This window comes from Carcharodon carcharias, chromosome 7 (assembly GCF_017639515.1).
Source record: "Carcharodon carcharias isolate sCarCar2 chromosome 7, sCarCar2.pri, whole genome shotgun sequence".
NCBI classification, from domain to species: domain Eukaryota; kingdom Metazoa; phylum Chordata; class Chondrichthyes; order Lamniformes; family Lamnidae; genus Carcharodon; species Carcharodon carcharias.
In genome coordinates, this window is record NC_054473.1 from 1,668,630 (window position 1) to 1,685,236 (window position 16,607).

Genomic DNA, 16,607 nt, shown 5'->3' on the forward strand with positions numbered 1-16,607 from the left:
CATATGGATAACATTCATGGATATTCCCCTGCCCAGTACTTAAGTTACCTTTTCAAAAAATTCAGTCTGGTCTGTGACACAGCTACCTCAATCAAAGGCATTCATTCTCTCAATCAATCCCAAGTCAAGCAACCCTCAGGAAAGAACCAACATTCAGGTTAATTCTAACACCTGGAAAAACTCAGCAGGTCTGGCAGCATCGGCGGAGAAGAAAAGACTTGACGTTTCGAGTCCTCATGACCCCCATGGGTCATGAGGACTCGAAACGTCAACTCTTTTATTCTTCGCCGATGCTGCCAGACCTGCTGAGTTTTTCCAGGTAATTCTGTTTTTGTTTTGGATTTCCAGCATCCACAGTTTTTTTGTTTTTAATTCTAACACCTACCTGCCTTACCACTCCCAAGTGTTTTTGGGGAATTTCCATGAATTTATCCCTTTGCAGCGATAATTTTATCATTCTAGCTGGATTCAACACAACTTGCAATTATATTAAATCTTTAATGTAATATTGTAAATATCTTAGAAAACAGTAGCAATAGAAGAATTAAGGGAGATAAATGAAAGCAAGGATGAGGAGGCTTTAAAGATTGGAAGCAGCACCAAGGGGAGGGGATTGGGGAAAATATTCGAGACTTGGGCTGAGGAAGAAAGGCGCTGAAGCTGGTGAATGAAGCAGGAGGGGTTACACAAGGACAGAACAGAACAACTGATGTAGTGTCACGTGACTAAGGCACTTGCCTTACCTAGTTTTAATGGATAATTTCAACATTCAGGACTTTTCTTCCTCCATAGTCTCTCTCTCTCTGTGTTAGGCACAGAGGCCAGCCCAGTTTGACCTAAGTCAACTTGAATTTTCTACTAAATTGGTTCCACTCAGTTTTTACTCATCTGAGAATTGGACAAGATTCAAAACAGCAACTTCTCAGCAAAATGGGGAGATCAGATAGAACTGTTGTATGGATGGGGTGGGGGTCAGAAAGTGAAATTACCCCAGGGGGTTGGACCCACAACTGGTGAACCCAGTAATGGAGGAATATTCCAACAATATAAAAGCAAAATACTGTGAATGCTGGAGATCTGAAATAAAAACAGAAATTGCTGGAAAATCTCAGCAGGCCTGATGGCATCTGTGGAGAGAGAAACTCAATATTTTGGGTCCAATATGACTCTTGTCTGGAACTCAAGAGTTCCACATAAGAGTCACATTGGGCTCAAAATCTTAACTCAGCATCCACAGATGCTGCCAGACCTGCTGAATATCCCAATGGTGTTGTTTGAGAGTTGCTGCTGGGTGTCTGTATCACCGTGTTCTTGATCTCCTCTTCTGGACAAGTGACCTAAGATGGTTGGATGTGGTATTCTTCAAACCTGGGTTATGATTCTTGTCTCAGGGAATGTTTACCATCCCCAAATCCAAGTGAAGATGATGACGAGATGCTGTCATGCTGAGTATTTTGATCATGAAATTAAATAAGGTACAAACACTGGATAGATTGTCTAAATGTCAGAGCCATAGATAGGGGCTGAGTCAGGAGCAGCAGCTGGACCTGGGATTGTCCAGCTGGATGCTCTCAATGAATGATCTCTGTCCCTCCTTTGCTTGTTAAAGTGCAGTTTGAGAAGGGCTGCATGACTATCAGTTTTCAACTGAAATGTACAATCAGTTCCCCCAATAAACCCAGAGCTCAACCCTTCACCAACACCCCACCCCCAACTTTTTCTTCACAGAAAGAAAATGTAACACTAGATTTCAGGGACTAAAGCTCCTCATGATGTGGCTGGGAGTTTTAATGAAGCATCAACACACCAACTGTTTTTTTCTCTCCACAGATGCTGTTAGACCTGCTGAGTGTTTTCAGCATTTTCTGTTTTTGTTTCAGATTTCCAGCATCCGCAGCATTTTGCTTTTATCAACACATGAAATAATTGGACCCACAAGTGGTGAACCCAGTTTCTGTGCTGTAAACTCGATGTAATTCCGTTCAATAAAACTGCAACTTTGCTCCCAGTGAGTCTATGCAGCTGCTTGGAAACATCAAACAGGTTCAGTAAATTCTACAAAGAAGAATCATAGTTAATAATAAGCGGCTGCTGACGGACTCGGAGCTCATTCCTCTGCTCCAGAATTAGAAAATTACCAGCAACAAAACTCAGAGCCAACTGAACTGCGCCTCGGATTCCAACCGAGCGCGTCTGGAAGAGGATTAACTTTGAGCAAACTGTAACATCATGTCGCAGGCAAGAATTTATCCATTCCAGTTAATTCCGTATCTTTATTGAGCTAAGTTTATATATTTTTTTCAAACTGTTCTTGTAAAATGTGCCGTTTAGGAAGCCCACGTTGTTAAGAAGAAACGACCACCGGTGAAGGTGGAAGATATTAAAGGAGCTCGGAATAAACTGGGGACTGAAAAGAAAATCCAGTCCAAAACCTACCAGGTTCTCCAGCAATGCGGTGAGTCCTGCAAAGAAAGCCGGTTCTCGGAAAGGGAGAAGTTAAAACAGCAACAAGGGTCCGAATGTTTAACGGGCTCTCGAATGTCTTTTCTCGCGCTTTGTCCATCGATTTTTGTTTTAAGACCAAAGTTTGAAACTCACCGACACAGAATTGAACAAATCAATTTGTTTTTTTAAAAGTGAGATGTCAATTTGCGCAGTTCTTGAAATTTAGTTTTTATGCCTGAATCTGGAAGTGGATTTTCTCTCCTCGGTATCTCGAAACATAACTGAAACCAACCCATAAAAATTATTCTGTGCTTTCATTTGTCCAAATATTTCCTCTCCACCTCTATACCTTAAAACCAGGAGCAAACTCAGGACAGATTCACCATGTGGGAAGGCAACGTGGATCAAACTTGCGGTTTGGATGGTTTTATTGGATATTTTTTGGGTTCAGCATTAATAGGTACTCATATAAAATAATCTTGTAGCCCTACGATCTGGAGTGCACCTTTCTCTGGACCATTACCTAGTAAATATTAGTGAACCCTAGCAATAATAACAAAAAACACTTTGCTGGGATGAATCGTGAGTTACCTTGTAAATTCCCTGTGAACAGAGGACATTCATCATCCATGAGGCATTGTGGACCATGACAAGCCATAAGACCATAAGACATAGGAGCAGAAATTAGGCCATTCGTCCCATCGAGTCTGCTCCGCCATTCAATGGCTGATAAGTTTCTCAACCGCATTCTCCAACCTTCTCCCCACCACAATCAGTAAGGACATGGTCAGGCATAAGTCTCCTCAAACAGCAGTGAATCAAGTAACCAATATCAAGAACCAACAATATGTAGAAAGCATGCTGGGAGCTGCATGCCTGAAAATGAGGTGTTAAGGAACTCTAGAAAAACTGAGCTCATTGGAGTTCAAAGGGAAAATCTGACTAGAGTCCTACCTGAAAGGAAGATGGGTGTGGTTATCAGATACCAATGATCACTATTACATTATTCTTTCTACAGCACCAGCTGGGGTATTGTGGTCAATTCTGGGCACCACAGTTTAGGAAGGACATCAATGTCTTGGAGAGGGTGTCAAGGAGATTTACTAGAGGAGTGAGAGACTTCAGTTCTGTGAGAAAACTAGAGAAGCTGAGGTTTTTCTCCTTACACTAGAGAAAGTTAAAGGAAGATTCAGTAGAATTGTTCTAGCACATAAAGAATTTCATAGAATAAATCATTGTTTCCAATAGCAGAATTGACAATGAGAGAACACAGGTTTACAATCAGAATTTCATCCCTTTTTCTACCTTTGTCATTGGTATCGATATGGACCACAACCCTCCCCCTCAGAATGGTCCACAGCTGTTCTGTGATTTCCTTCAGCCTGGCACCATGGAGGCAATATACTATCCTGGAGTCACTTCTGCGGCTGCAATAACATCTGTCTGATTTCCTACTGAATCTTCTATTGCTTTTCTAACCATACTACACCTCCACTGTACAGCTGCGAAATTTGTGGTGCTCTAGAATTGGCTCTGGCTGCACTCACAAGAGGAATCATCATCCTCATCAGTATTCAGAACTGACTACTGTTTGAAGAGTGAGATGTATTCAGGTGATTCCTGCACTACCTGCCAGGTCTTCCTCATCTGTCAGTCACTGTTGTGGTCACTTTGACAAACGGACCACAGGAGTCTCAGGTACAGGTCACGATCATTTATTTGAGCAATTGCAAGGGGAGAACCATCTCAATGCAGCTTGAGATAGCACTCTGCTAAATTACAAATGTTCAACATATTTATACATTATCGATCACATACAAGAACAGTTTCCAGATTCCGATCTCGTCAACATATAGACATCTCGTAAGCAGAGACCTTCCCTCTGGAGCCATCTGTTCTTCCCCTATCTGTTGAAGGGCACACTTAATCTTAGTTGTTATTGCCAATGCTCTTGACTGCAGTCCGGCTCCCAAGGCCTTTCTGTTGTTTGCAGGCCCTAAGACTGTGCAAGGTTCATCCGGTAACCTTTAACTGCCAATGTGCTTGGTAGCCCTGGTCGCCTGGAGATTTTAAGTAATTCATTCCTTTTCAATAAATTCTCCCTTACCATAAATTCTTACTTACTTCCTTCCCCCTAACAGTCACCTAATCCCTTCTTTGCCTGCACATTCTAACTGCAGAGTAACCAACTTCTGAAACATGCTATCCAGGTAGCTCTCAGCTTTCCTGAAACACCACAGTGATGTCAACAGGTGTTCAAGAACCAAAACCTAGAACTTCAGCTCTTCTAGCTGATGGCACTTCCTGCATACATGGTTGTCCTGGACACAAGTTTCTTGGAGTTCCCACGTGGAACAGGATGCAATTTTGAGGTGTCCTGCCATGCCTGTATCTATTAGATTGCTATCTAAACTTAACAGAAATAAACTTCAGACTCATGCTTGATTTGGATTTGAAAAAAACCTACCAGTTACAAACCAATTAAACTATTTCCCTTCTGCTCGTGTCATTTTTTTTTAGCCTCTCCCCCACCGACACTTGTGCTCCCTTACCACTTAGTCTTTTTTTTTTAGGATTTTAGCTGTTTAGTGAACTCCAACAAAGAAAACACTAACCAATAAACCTAATGCTGATCTGTAACTTGCCTGTTCCACTCCACACTCTGTGTTATGATGTTGTTTTTGTTTTATTTTTCCCTGTTTATCTGGACATGCAGCTTACCTCCCAGTAAGTTTTGCTGATTTTTTTTTTCATTCATAGGATGTGGGCTTCACTGGCTGGGCCAGCATTTATTGCCCATCCCTAGTTGCCTTTGAGCATGTTGTGGTGAGCTGCCCTTGGTGGTGGTGAGCTGCCTTCCTGAACCGCTGCAGTTGGCTTTCAGAGTCATCCGCGGCACAGTCCATTGGGTCCACGCCAGCATCCGCAGAACAATCCAGTTAGTGAGTCATCAGTACTTGGTGTGTAAAAAGGCTCTCTCTCCCACATTGTTTAAATCTGCTACTCTGCTCTCAATTGCCTCTGATATTGATAGCATGTGGTTGTTCTGGGTGTGGATTGGGTTGCTGTGGGTGTGGGATGTGGCTGCAAAGAGATATAGTCAGGTTAAATAAGTGGGCAACAAGATAACAGATGAGTATAATGTGGGGAAGTGTGAGGTTATTCACTTTTGTCATACTAGAAAAGCAGAATAGTGTTGATGTTCAAAGAGAATTGGGTGTGCTTGTTCAAGGAATGCAGAGAGTTAACATGCAGGTGCAGCAAACAATTAGGAAGGCAAATTGCCTTTATTGTAAGGGGATTGGAGTACAGGAAAAAAGATGTCTTGCTACAGTTGTACAGGGTTTTGGTGAGACCACATCTAGAATAATGTGTGCAGTTTTGGTCCCCATATTTAAGAAGGGATATACTTGCACTGGAGACGGTACAGAGAAGGTTCACTAGATTGGTCCCTGGGATGAGAGGCTGAGTAAATTGGGCTTTTATTCTCTGGAGTTTAGAAGAATAAGAGGCGATCTCATTGAAACCTACAAAATTTTGAAGGGGTTTGACAGGGTGGACGCTGAGAGATTGTTTCCACTGGTCGGGGAATCGAAAACACAGGGGCACAGTCTCAGGGTAAGGGGCCGATCATTCAGGGCTGAGATGAGGTGAAATTTCTTCACTCAAAGAGATGTGAATATTTTCAATTCTCTACCCCACAGGAGGGCTCTGGATGCTCCAGCGTTGAATATATTTAAGGCTGGGTTAAACAGATCTTGGGTCTTTCAGGGAATTAACGGTGGAGCAGGCGCAACAGGTCATATGGTCTATGTCTGCTCCTACTTCTTGTGTCGCTCTGGGTATGGAATGTGGTTGCTGTTATCTATGGTTGCTCTGGGTGTGGGGTGGTGTTGCTCTGGGCTTGACCATGTTCTGCTACAATCTTATGTTTGGTTGCCAGGGTTGATGGGACAGTTCTGTGGTTGTGTGAGTGCTTCTGAGGTTTACAATTTTTTTTGTACTAACAGAGCAGGAAGGTGCTGTTGCTCCTTCTGTCTTCAGCAACGTGAGAACAGGACAAGAGACGGTGTTCACAAAGGGAGCCGGAGATCAGCCAAAGAGCGTCTTCAGTAAATGAGAAAATTCTGCATCCAATGAAATTTGATCCTAAAGTGAGAATACCTGTAAACTAATTTTATGAAACCTCAATGTTCTTGCCTGAAGTGAAGAAATCCTGTTTATTTTTATATGATTAAAAAATTAAAGTCACTTCCTGATTTCACATCCCACAGGCCAAGTGGATTTGATTTATAAAGGTATAAAGTGTTTGGATCAGAAAAGGACCTGATTAGAAAACAAGATTGTAATGTCAAAACTCTTCAAATAAATGAACCATTTAAGGTTTGTGACTTTAATCAATGCTGAGAACTGCTCATTTGTTTATCTGTCATATAGTATCTGCTTTATGTTGCACTTGGTTTTCAATCAGACCAGTGGGACAGCACAGATCCTAAATTGGTGGACAACAGACAGACCTGGTACAAACAAGGGCTGGCCTGGGTATTAAATATTCCTGGAAACAAGATTTTCAGGAAAAGTAGGAAAGGAAGCAAAAGGAGGAGAACTGATGGAATTGTTTAAGGAGAACATTGCAGTGCTGGAGAGAGAGAGGATGTCTAGAGGGGTCACAGTAAGAATCTATTTGGCTCGAGCTACGGAACGAAAAAGATGCAACTACATTGCATGGTGTAGTTTCTAGGCCATCAACTAGTCAGAAAAAAGTAGAGGAACAAATCTACAAGGAAATCACAGAGAAGTACAACTACTATAGAATAGTTATAATGGGGACTTTAACTATCCAAATATAGACTGGGATTGTAATCGTGTAAAGGGCAAGAAAGGCAAATGAGTTCCACGAGTGTGTTCAGGAAAATTTTCTACAGCAGTACATTTCCAGTCCAATTAGAAAGACGACACAGCTGGATCTGGTATTAGGAATGAAGTAGGCCAAATGGATCAAGTGTCAGTTGGGGGATATTTAGCAGACAGGCAGACAAGGAAGCAAGGGAGGAAACAGCGGATGCTCTGAGGATCATTTTCCTATGCTCACTAGATATAGAGGATTGTACCAGAGAATTGGAGGTCTGTGAACATTGTACCATTATTTAAAAAGGGCACGAAGGATAACCCAGAAAATTATAGGCCGGTCAGTCTGACTTCAGTAGTGGGCAAACTATTGGAATCAATTCTGAGAGACAGGATAAACTATCACTCAGTAAGGCACAGATTGATCAGGGACAGTCAACATGGTTTTGTTAGGGGAAGATTGTGGCTTACTAACTTAATAGAATTTTTTGAGGAACTAACAAGGAGGATTGATGAGGGTAGTGCAGTGGATGTTGTCTACATGGATTTCAGTGAGGCATTTGACAAGGTCTCACATGCAGACTGGTCAGAAAAGTGAGATCCCATGGGATATAGGGGAAGGTGGCAAGTTGGGTCCAAAATTGGCTCAGCAACAAGAAATAAAGGGTAATGGCCGATGGATGATTTTGCAAATGGAAAACGGTTTCCAGTGGCATTCCATAGGGCTCAGTGGTGGGACCCTTGCTGTTTTTATAGATATTAATTATTTAGATTTAAATGTGGGAGGCATAATTGGGAAATTTGCAGATGACATAAAAATTGGCCGTGTAGTTGATAATGAAGAGGATAGCTGTTGACTCCAGAATGATATCAAAGGTTTGGTTAAGTGGGCAGAAAAGTGGCAAACGAAATTCAATCTGGAAAAGTGTGAGGTAATGCATTTGGGGAGGGCAAACAAAGCAAGGGAATACTCAATAAATGGGAGGTTATTGAGAGGGGTTGAGGAAGTGATTTCAACAGATGAAGGATCATGAGGACTCGCAACGTCAACTGTGCTCTTCTCCGCCGATGCTGCCAGACCTGCTGAGTTTTTCCAGGTATTTCTGTCTCTGTTTTTGTTTTGGATTTCCAGCATCCACAGTTTTTTGTTTTTCTCATTTGTGTTGGTTCATCCAGTGGAGGGGTGCAATCAACCGTCCCTTCCCTTTTTGTTGATAGAAGCAGTGCACAGGAATGGAATGTGCACTATGTTGACATCCTTTACCATCATGCTCCATGAATGTTGCAGCTTGCTTAGCCTTCCTGGCTACAATACAAAATCATGAGGGGCCTAGATAGGGTAGACAGGGAAGACTTGTATCCCCTAGCTGAGTGGTCAGTTACCAAGGGGCGCAGATTTAAGGTGATTGGTAGAAGGATTAGAGGGGACATGAGGAAAATCTTTTTCACCCGGGGTGGTGGGTGTCTGGAATTCACGGCCTAAACTGATGGTTTAGGCTGAAACGCTTAACTCATTTAAAAGGTACCTGGATCTGCATCTGAAGTGCTGTAACCTGCAAGGCTATGGATCAGGTGCTGGGAAGGGGGATTAAAATGAGCGACTAGTTTCATTTTCTCTTTTTGGCTGGTGCAGACACGATGGGCTGAATGGCCTCTTTCTGCACCATAACTTTTCTGTAGTTCTTTGGATCATTGTATCGTAAGATTTAGGTTGGCTATGAAAAAAGACAAGGAGAAATCCAGAGTAAGAATAAGATGAAGAAGAAAACGTGCTTATGACAGATGTCAGGTGGATAATACAATTGAGAACCAGGCAGAATATAGAAGGTTCAGAGGGGAACTGAAAAAGCCAGTAAGAGAAGCAAAGAGACTGGCAGCTAGCATAAAAGTGAATCCAAAAGTCTTCCATAGGCATATAAGTAATATAAGGGTGGTAAAAGGAGGAGTGGAGCTGATTAGGGACCGAGAAGGGGATTTACGGCAGGGCTTGAGGGGCCTTGCAGCCTGCTCCTGGTCCTACTTTATCTTCTACAGTCTTAATGCAGGAGAAATGATTGAGATATTAAATGTTTTGCATCTGTCTTTACCAAGGAAGAATATGCTGTGCAAGGCATGGACATAGTCAGACCCTTAAAGGGTTTAAAATTGATAAGGAGGTGGTATTGGATAGGCTGTCTATATTTAAATGTTAATAAGACACCAGGACTGGATGAGACGCATCCAAGGATATTGAGGGAAGTGAGAGTAGAGATTGTGGGGGCACTGATCATAATTTTTCAATCTTCCTTAGATTCAGGGGTGGTACCTGAGGACTGGAGAGTTGTAAACATTACATCCTTGTTCAAAAAGTGGATGTAAAGATAAGCCCAGCAACGACAGGTCAGTCAGTTTAACTTCAGTGGTGGCAAAGCTTTTTAAAAGGGACAATAGCAACATGGAACTTAAATTCGCTGAGAGACAGGAAACAGTAGTGATTAACAGTTGTTTTTCAGATGAGAGTAAGGTTTACAGTGGAGTTCCCTAGCGATTGGTGTTGAGACCCTTGATCTTCTGATATATATTAATAAACCCTTGTTATACAGGGCAAATTTTCAAAATTTGCAGATGATACAAAACTTGGAAGCATTGTGAACCATGAGGAGGATAGTATAAAACTTCAAAAGACTGTAGACAGGGTCGGTGGAATGGACGGTTGAGTGGCAGATAAAATTTAGTGCAGGGAATTGTGAAGTGATTCATTTTGGTGGGAAGAATGAAGAGAAACAATATCAAGGATATAATTTAAAGGGGGTGCAGGAGCAGAGGGACCTGGGTGTATATTTGCATAAATCATTGAAGGTGGCAAGACAGGTTTTGTGTGCAGTTAATGAAACATACAGTATTCTAGGCTTTATCAATAGGGACACAGAGTACAAGAGAAAGGAAGTTATGTTAAAGTTGTATAAATCACAGAATGGTTACAGGATGCCATTCGGCCCATCGTATCTGCACCAGTTCTCCAAATGAAAATTTTGTTGAGTGCCAATCTCCAGCCTTCTCCCCATAACCCTGCACATTGTTTCCTTTCAAATAATCAGCTAGTTCCCTCTTGAATGCCTCGATTGAACCTGCCTCCACCACACTTTCAGGCAGTGTATTCCAGACCAGAACATATAAAAAAAAAGTTTTCTCTCATATCGCTTTTGCTTATAACACACTGGTTCGCTTTCAACTGGAGTATTTCATTCAGTTCTTGGCACCGCACTTTAGGAAGGATGTGAGGGAATAAGAGAGTGTAGAAAATATTTACAAGAATGATTCTTGGGAGCAGAATCTTCAGTTAAGTAGATAAATTGGAGAAGTTGAGACTGTATTTCCTTGGAGAAGAGAAGGTTGAGAGAAGCTTTGATGGAGGTGTTGAAAATCATGAGAGGTCTGGACAGTAGATAGGGAAAAACTGCTCCATAAACCAAAGGGCACAGATTTACGGTAATTGACAAGAGAAGCAATGGCAGCTCGAGGTAAAACTTTTTCATGCAGCAAGTGGTTAGGGTCTGGAATACACTGCCTGAGAGTGTGGTGGAGACAAGGTCAATCGAGTGGTTAGGATCTGGAATACAATGCCTGAGAGTGTGGTGGAGACAAGGTCAATCGAGTGGTTAGGGTCTGGAATACACGGTCTGAGAGTGTTGGGGAGACAGGATCAATCGAGTGGAAAAGGATCTGGAATACACTGTCTGAGAATGTGGGGGAGACAGGGTCAATCGAGTGGTTAGGATCTGGAATGCACTGTCTGAGAGTGTGGGGGAGACAGGGTCAATCGAGTGGTTAGGATCTGGAATGCACTGTCTGAGAGTGTGGGGGAGACAGGGTCAATCGAGTGGTTAGGATCTGGAATGCACTGTCTGAGAGTGTGGGGGAGACAGGGTCAGTCGAGTGGTTTGGGTCTGGAATACGCTGCCTGAGAGTGTGGTGGAGACAGGGTCAATCGAGTGGTTAGGATCTGGAATACACGGTCTGAGAGTGTTGGGGAGACAGGATCAATCGAGTGGAAAAGGATCTGGAATGCACTGTCTGACAGTATTGGGGGAGACAGGGTCAAACGAGTGGTTAGGTCTGGAATGCACTGCCTGAGAGTGTGGGGGAGACAGGGTCAATCGAGTGGTTAGGATCTGGAATGCACTGTCTGAGAGTGTGAGGGAGACAGGGTCAAACGAGTGGTTAGGATCTGGAATGCACTGCCTGAGAGTGTGGGGAGACAGGATCAATCGAGTGGTTAGGATCTGGAATGCACTGTCTGCGAGTGTGGTGGAGACAGAGTCAATCGGGTAGTTAGGATCTGGAACGCACTGTCTGAGGGTGTGGGGGAGACAGGGTCAGTCGAGTAGTTAAGGTCTGGAACGCACTGTCTGAGAGTGTGGGGGAGACAAGTTCAATTATGGTTTTCAAAAGGGAATTGGATTATTCTCTGAAAGCAGGAGAGCCAGCACTGACGAGAGGCTGAATGACCTTCTTCAGTGATGTAACCATTTTATGATTCTATACTATTCGTTTCAATCACCCCCTTCAGTAAGGAGTTCTACATTCTCATCATTCTTTGGGTAAAGAGATTTCTTCTGAATTTCCTAATTGGATTTCTTGGTTTTCTTACATTGATAACCGCTCTGCCCACAATAGGAAACATTCTCTCTGTATCCACTATCAAAACCTTTCATCATTTTAAAGTTCTTTATTAGGTCACCCCTGAACCTTCTTTTCTCATGAGAGAAGAGAACCTGTTTGTCAATCCTTTCCTGATCTGTAAACACACACATTTCTGGGATCATTCTTATAAATTTTTTCTGCACCTTCTCCAGTGCCTTTATACCCTTTTTACAACATGGAGACCAGAACTGCAAATAGCACTGGCAAGTGTGGTCTAACCAAGGTTTGATATAGGTTTAGCACAACTTCCTTACTTTTCAATTCTAGGCCTCTAGAAATAGAGTCTAGTGCTTTTTTATGGTCTTGCTTTGGCACAACCTTTGATGGTTGGTGTATTTGTACTCCAAAATCCCTTTGGACTTGGACCTTCCAAGTAATGGGTGACCTCCCTATACTTTCCTCTCAACAAACACAACACTGGGAATCCTCACCATTAATATCTATCTCCCCTGTATCCTACACATTTGTACTGAACAGGCAAGAAGTATGAACAGGAGGATGTTAATAGTCAGAATTCAATAAACACCTGGCAGCAGGCTTGGAAGCCTGGGATCTGTGAATGGAATCCGTGAATTGCTGCTATCAATTCAACCTGAGTGAATCAGGTTGACGTTTTCCCCTCCTATCAAACCTCACCTCCAATAAAATATTTCGATTGACAAGCAAACATTGCTAAACTCTAGTAAAACGCACTCATCACTGGATTCACACATACAAAGGCTGAAGATTTCCACAATGTCTGCTTTTAGCTTCAGTGATTTTATAACGATTGAAATGTGAGATTTCAGTCCATTGCCCCTCTAGGGTTGCTGGTGTTAGTTTCTCTCAGCTCTGTAATCGCCACTCCACTGGTTTCATTCCCAATTCTATGTTTCTTTCTTGTCCTGGGAAAGGAATTGAGTTCTAACGAACTGAACAAGTTTAGGCTCAGTGATGAAAATTGTGACGAGGACGATGATTAAACACACAGCCCCAAGCAGAACATGAACCAACAGGGCCATTAACCCTTGCTCACTCAGAGTGGCCTGGGAATAAAACAAAACAGCTCAAAGCAACAAGATAGCATGAAAGAGACAGTATGTCAGTATGCTAGGGGTCAGGAGCCAATGTCTATGTATCATAGAGGTCTGTCATTGTCTGCGTATCATGAGCAGTCAGGGGTACGTGTTCGTGTATCATAGGAACATAGGGAGCAATAGGCTATTCAGTCCATCGAGTCTGCTCCATCATTCAATCTGATCGTGGCTGATCATCCACTTTATGCCTTTTTCCTCCACACTATCCCCATATCCCTTTATTTCACTTACATTTAGAAATCTGTCAATCTCTACTTTAAGCATAGTCAATGACTGATCTTCCACACACTGGGGTAGAGAATTCCAAAGATTCACAACCCTCAGTGAAAAAAAAATTCTCTTCATTTCAGTCCCAAGTGGCTTCTGCCTTATTTTGAAATTGTGTCCCCTAGTTCTAGATTCCCCAACCGGGGGAAACATCTTACCTGCATCTACCCTGTCTATTCCTTTAAGTATTTTGTAGGTTTCAATGGGATCACCTCTCATTCTTCAAAACTCTAGAGAATACTGGTCCAGTTTCCCCAATCTCTCTGCATAGGACAGTCCCACCATCCCGGGAACCAGTCTGGTGAACATTCATTGAACTCCGACCATGGCAATAACATCCTTCCTAAGGTAAGGGGACCAAATCTGCACACAGAACTCCAGGTCTATCCAAGGCACTACACAATTGAAGCAAGACTTCACTACTCCTGTACGCAAATCCCCTTGCAATAAAGACTAACATACCATTAGCCTTCCTAATAACCTGCTGCATCTGCATGTTAGCTTTCAGTGACTTATTGATGAGGACAGCCAGGTCCCTTTGTGCACTGACACTTTCTAATCTCTCACCATTTAAGAAATTCTCTGCGTATCTGTTCCTCCTACCAAAGTGAACAACCTCACATTTTTCCACATTATATTCCATTTGCCATGTTCTTGCCCACTCACTAATTCTGTTCAAATCTTCTTGAAGCCACTTTGCATCTTCCCCACAACACATATTCCCACCTAGCTGTGTATCAAACGTGAAACTGGAAATATTACATTTGGTCCCCACATCCAAATCATTGATATATATTGTGAACAGCTGGAGCAAAAGTACTGATTCCTGCAGCACCTCACTAGTCACAGCCTGTCAATGTGAGAATGACCCCTTTATTCCTACTCTGTTTTCTGCCTGTTGACCAATCCTTAATCCATGCCAGTATATTGCCTCCTATCCCATGTGCTTTAATTTTGCTGACCAACCTCCGATGGGGGAGGCATCAAAAGCCTTCTGAAAATCCAAGTATACCACATTCACCAACTTCCTTTTATCAATTCTGTTAGTAACAGCCTCAAAAAACTCCAACAGATTCCTCAAACATGATTTCCCATTCATTAATCCATGTTGATTCTGCCCAATCAAATCATTATTATCCAAGTGTCCATTTGTCACATCCTTTATAATAGATTCTGGCATTTTCCCTAATACTGATGTAAGGCTAACAGGTCTGTAGTTCCCTGCTTTCTCTCTCCCTCCCTTCTTAAATAATGGAGTGACATTTGCTATCTTCCAATCTGCAGGAACCATTCCAGAATCTATGGAATTTTGGAAGATGATCACCAATGCATCCACTATCTCCATAGCCACCTCTTTCAACACTTTGGGATGTAGATCATCAGGTCCTGGGGACTTATCAGCCATCGGTCCCATTAATTTCTCCAATACAACCTTCTTACTATTACTAATTTCCTTCAATTCTCCATTCACCCTAGTCCCTTGGATCTCTAATTCTGGGAGATTTCTTGCAATTTCCCCAGTGAAGACAGACACAAAGTAATCATTCAGCTTCTCGGCCATTTCTCTATTCCCATTATAAATTCTCCTGACTTTGCCTATAATGGACCCACATTTGTCTTATCTAAGCATTTCCTTTTTCCATACCTATAGAAACTTTTACAGTCCGTTTTTATGTTTTTTGCTAATTTACATACATATTCTATTCTCCCTTTATCAGTTTCTGATACCAGTTTTGGTTTAGCATAAACCTTGCACTTCCTTCAATTTAGTCTACTGCATTTGCTGCTCCTAATGCGGTTTCCTCTACATTGGAGATACCAAACGCAGACTGGGTGATCGCTTTGCAGAACACCTTCGTTCTGTCCACAAGCATTACCCAGACCTCCCTGTCTCTTGTCATTTCAACACTCCACTCTGCTCTCATGCCCACATGTCTGTCCTTGGCTTGCTGCATTGTTCCAGTGAAGCTCAATGCAAACTGGAGGAACAGCACCTCATCTTCCGACTTGGCACTTTACAGTCTTCCAGACTGAATACTGAGTTCAACAACTTTAGATCATGAACTGTCTCCTCCATCCTCACCCCCTTTCCGATCCCCCTCTTTCCAATAATTTATATAGATTTTTCTTTTCCCACCTATTTTCATTATTTTTAAATGTATTTCCATCCATTGTTTTATCTCTACCTTTTAGCCTTTTTCGATTCCTTCACCCCACCCCATCCCCACTAGGGCTATCTGTACCTTACTTGTCCTGCTTTCTACCATTAATTAGCACATTCCTTTTGATAATATCACCACTTTCAACACCTCTTTGTTCTTTTGTCTGTGACATCTTTTAGTTGTCTCCACCTATCACTGGTCCTCTACCTAGCTCTACCCTCCCTGCCCCTTTAAACTAGCTTATATTTCACTCCTTTTCTATTTCTCCTTAGTTCTGTTGAAGAGTCATACGGACTCGAAACGTTAACTGTGGTCCTCTCCGTAGATGCTGCCAGACCTGCTGAGTTTTTTCAGGTATTTTTGTTTTTGTTTTCGATTTCCAGCATCCGCTGATTTTTGCTTTTATCCTACCATTGTTTGCTCCCCTTGCTGTCTCTTAGCTCCATCCAAACAGATTTCACATTTTGTTCTTCTGATCTGAGATCCTCCCTTAGTAATGTACCGATCCCATCCCTTATTATCAGCACAACACCACCTTTTCCTTTTTGCCTGTCCTTCCTAAATATCGAATGTCTTCGAATATTCAGTTCCTAGTCTTAGTCATCGGTAGCCATGTTCCCGTAACGACGATTAGATTAAACCCATTTACCTCTACATGTGCCTTTAAATCATCTACTTTGTTGCAAATTCTCTGTGCATTCAGGTAGAGTGCCTTTAACTGTCCTTTTGACATTATTCTGTATTCTAAGCCTAGATGATGCTTGCCTTCATTTCACCTGCCTTCTAATTTCACTTGCTACTTTTCTACTTCCCATTACCAGCTTTACTTCCTTCCCATTTGAGCCATCTCTCAGGTTCCCATCCCCGTGACAAGCTAGTTTAAACCCTCCCCAACAGCATTAGCAAAACTCCCTACAAGATTATTAGTCCTGGTGCTGTTAATCTCGTACAGGTCCCACCTGCCCCAGAACCGGTCCCAATGCCTCAGGAATCTGATGCCCTCCCCACTACACCAATTCTCTAGACACATGTTCAAACACTCAATCTTCCTATTTTTATGCTCACTAGCACATGGCACTGGGAGTAATCCTGAGATTACTGCTCCTGAGGTCCTGCTTTTTAATTA

General features: G+C 42.4%; 2 protein-coding genes across 4 annotated transcripts in view; one reads left to right on the top strand and one right to left on the bottom strand.

Annotated features, from left to right (window-relative positions):
* The first annotated feature begins 2,031 nt into the window (after nucleotides 1-2,031).
* On the top strand, nucleotides 2,032-6,842 carry LOC121279686 (musculoskeletal embryonic nuclear protein 1-like). 2 transcript variants are annotated; one of them, XM_041190913.1, is made up of 4 exons: nucleotides 2,032-2,238; nucleotides 2,332-2,455; nucleotides 6,456-6,599; nucleotides 6,720-6,842. In XM_041190913.1, exons 1-3 carry the CDS (start codon nucleotides 2,230-2,232, stop codon nucleotides 6,563-6,565), a joined length of 243 nt encoding a protein of 80 aa, XP_041046847.1. In that variant the 5' UTR covers nucleotides 2,032-2,229; the 3' UTR covers nucleotides 6,566-6,599; nucleotides 6,720-6,842. The 2 variants fall into 2 exon arrangements, with proteins under 2 accessions (XP_041046847.1, XP_041046846.1); XM_041190912.1 differs by having other exon boundaries at nucleotides 2,036-2,238; nucleotides 6,456-6,842.
* Nucleotides 6,843-8,314: 1,472 nt separating this feature from the next.
* Nucleotides 8,315-16,607, bottom strand: part of rft1 (RFT1 homolog) — a 232,430-nt gene continuing 224,137 nt past the window's right edge. Inside the window, exon 13 of one of the 2 annotated variants that reach the window (XM_041192171.1) lies at nucleotides 8,315-8,599. In XM_041192171.1, coding sequence (XP_041048105.1) covers nucleotides 8,483-8,599 — 117 coding nt within the window. In that variant the 3' untranslated portion in view covers nucleotides 8,315-8,482. Of the gene's footprint in view, nucleotides 8,600-11,613; nucleotides 13,002-16,607 lie in introns of those variants that run through there. The other variant, XM_041192170.1, reaches the window with a different exon arrangement.

What these genes read in the sequence shown, in the direction of transcription:
- LOC121279686 (XM_041190913.1), top strand. An exon ending in CCAGGTTCTCCAGCAATGCG is followed by an intron (nt 2,456 to 6,455) that starts GTGAGTCCTGCA and finishes TTGTACTAACAG; the next exon opens with AGCAGGAAGGTGCTGTTGCT.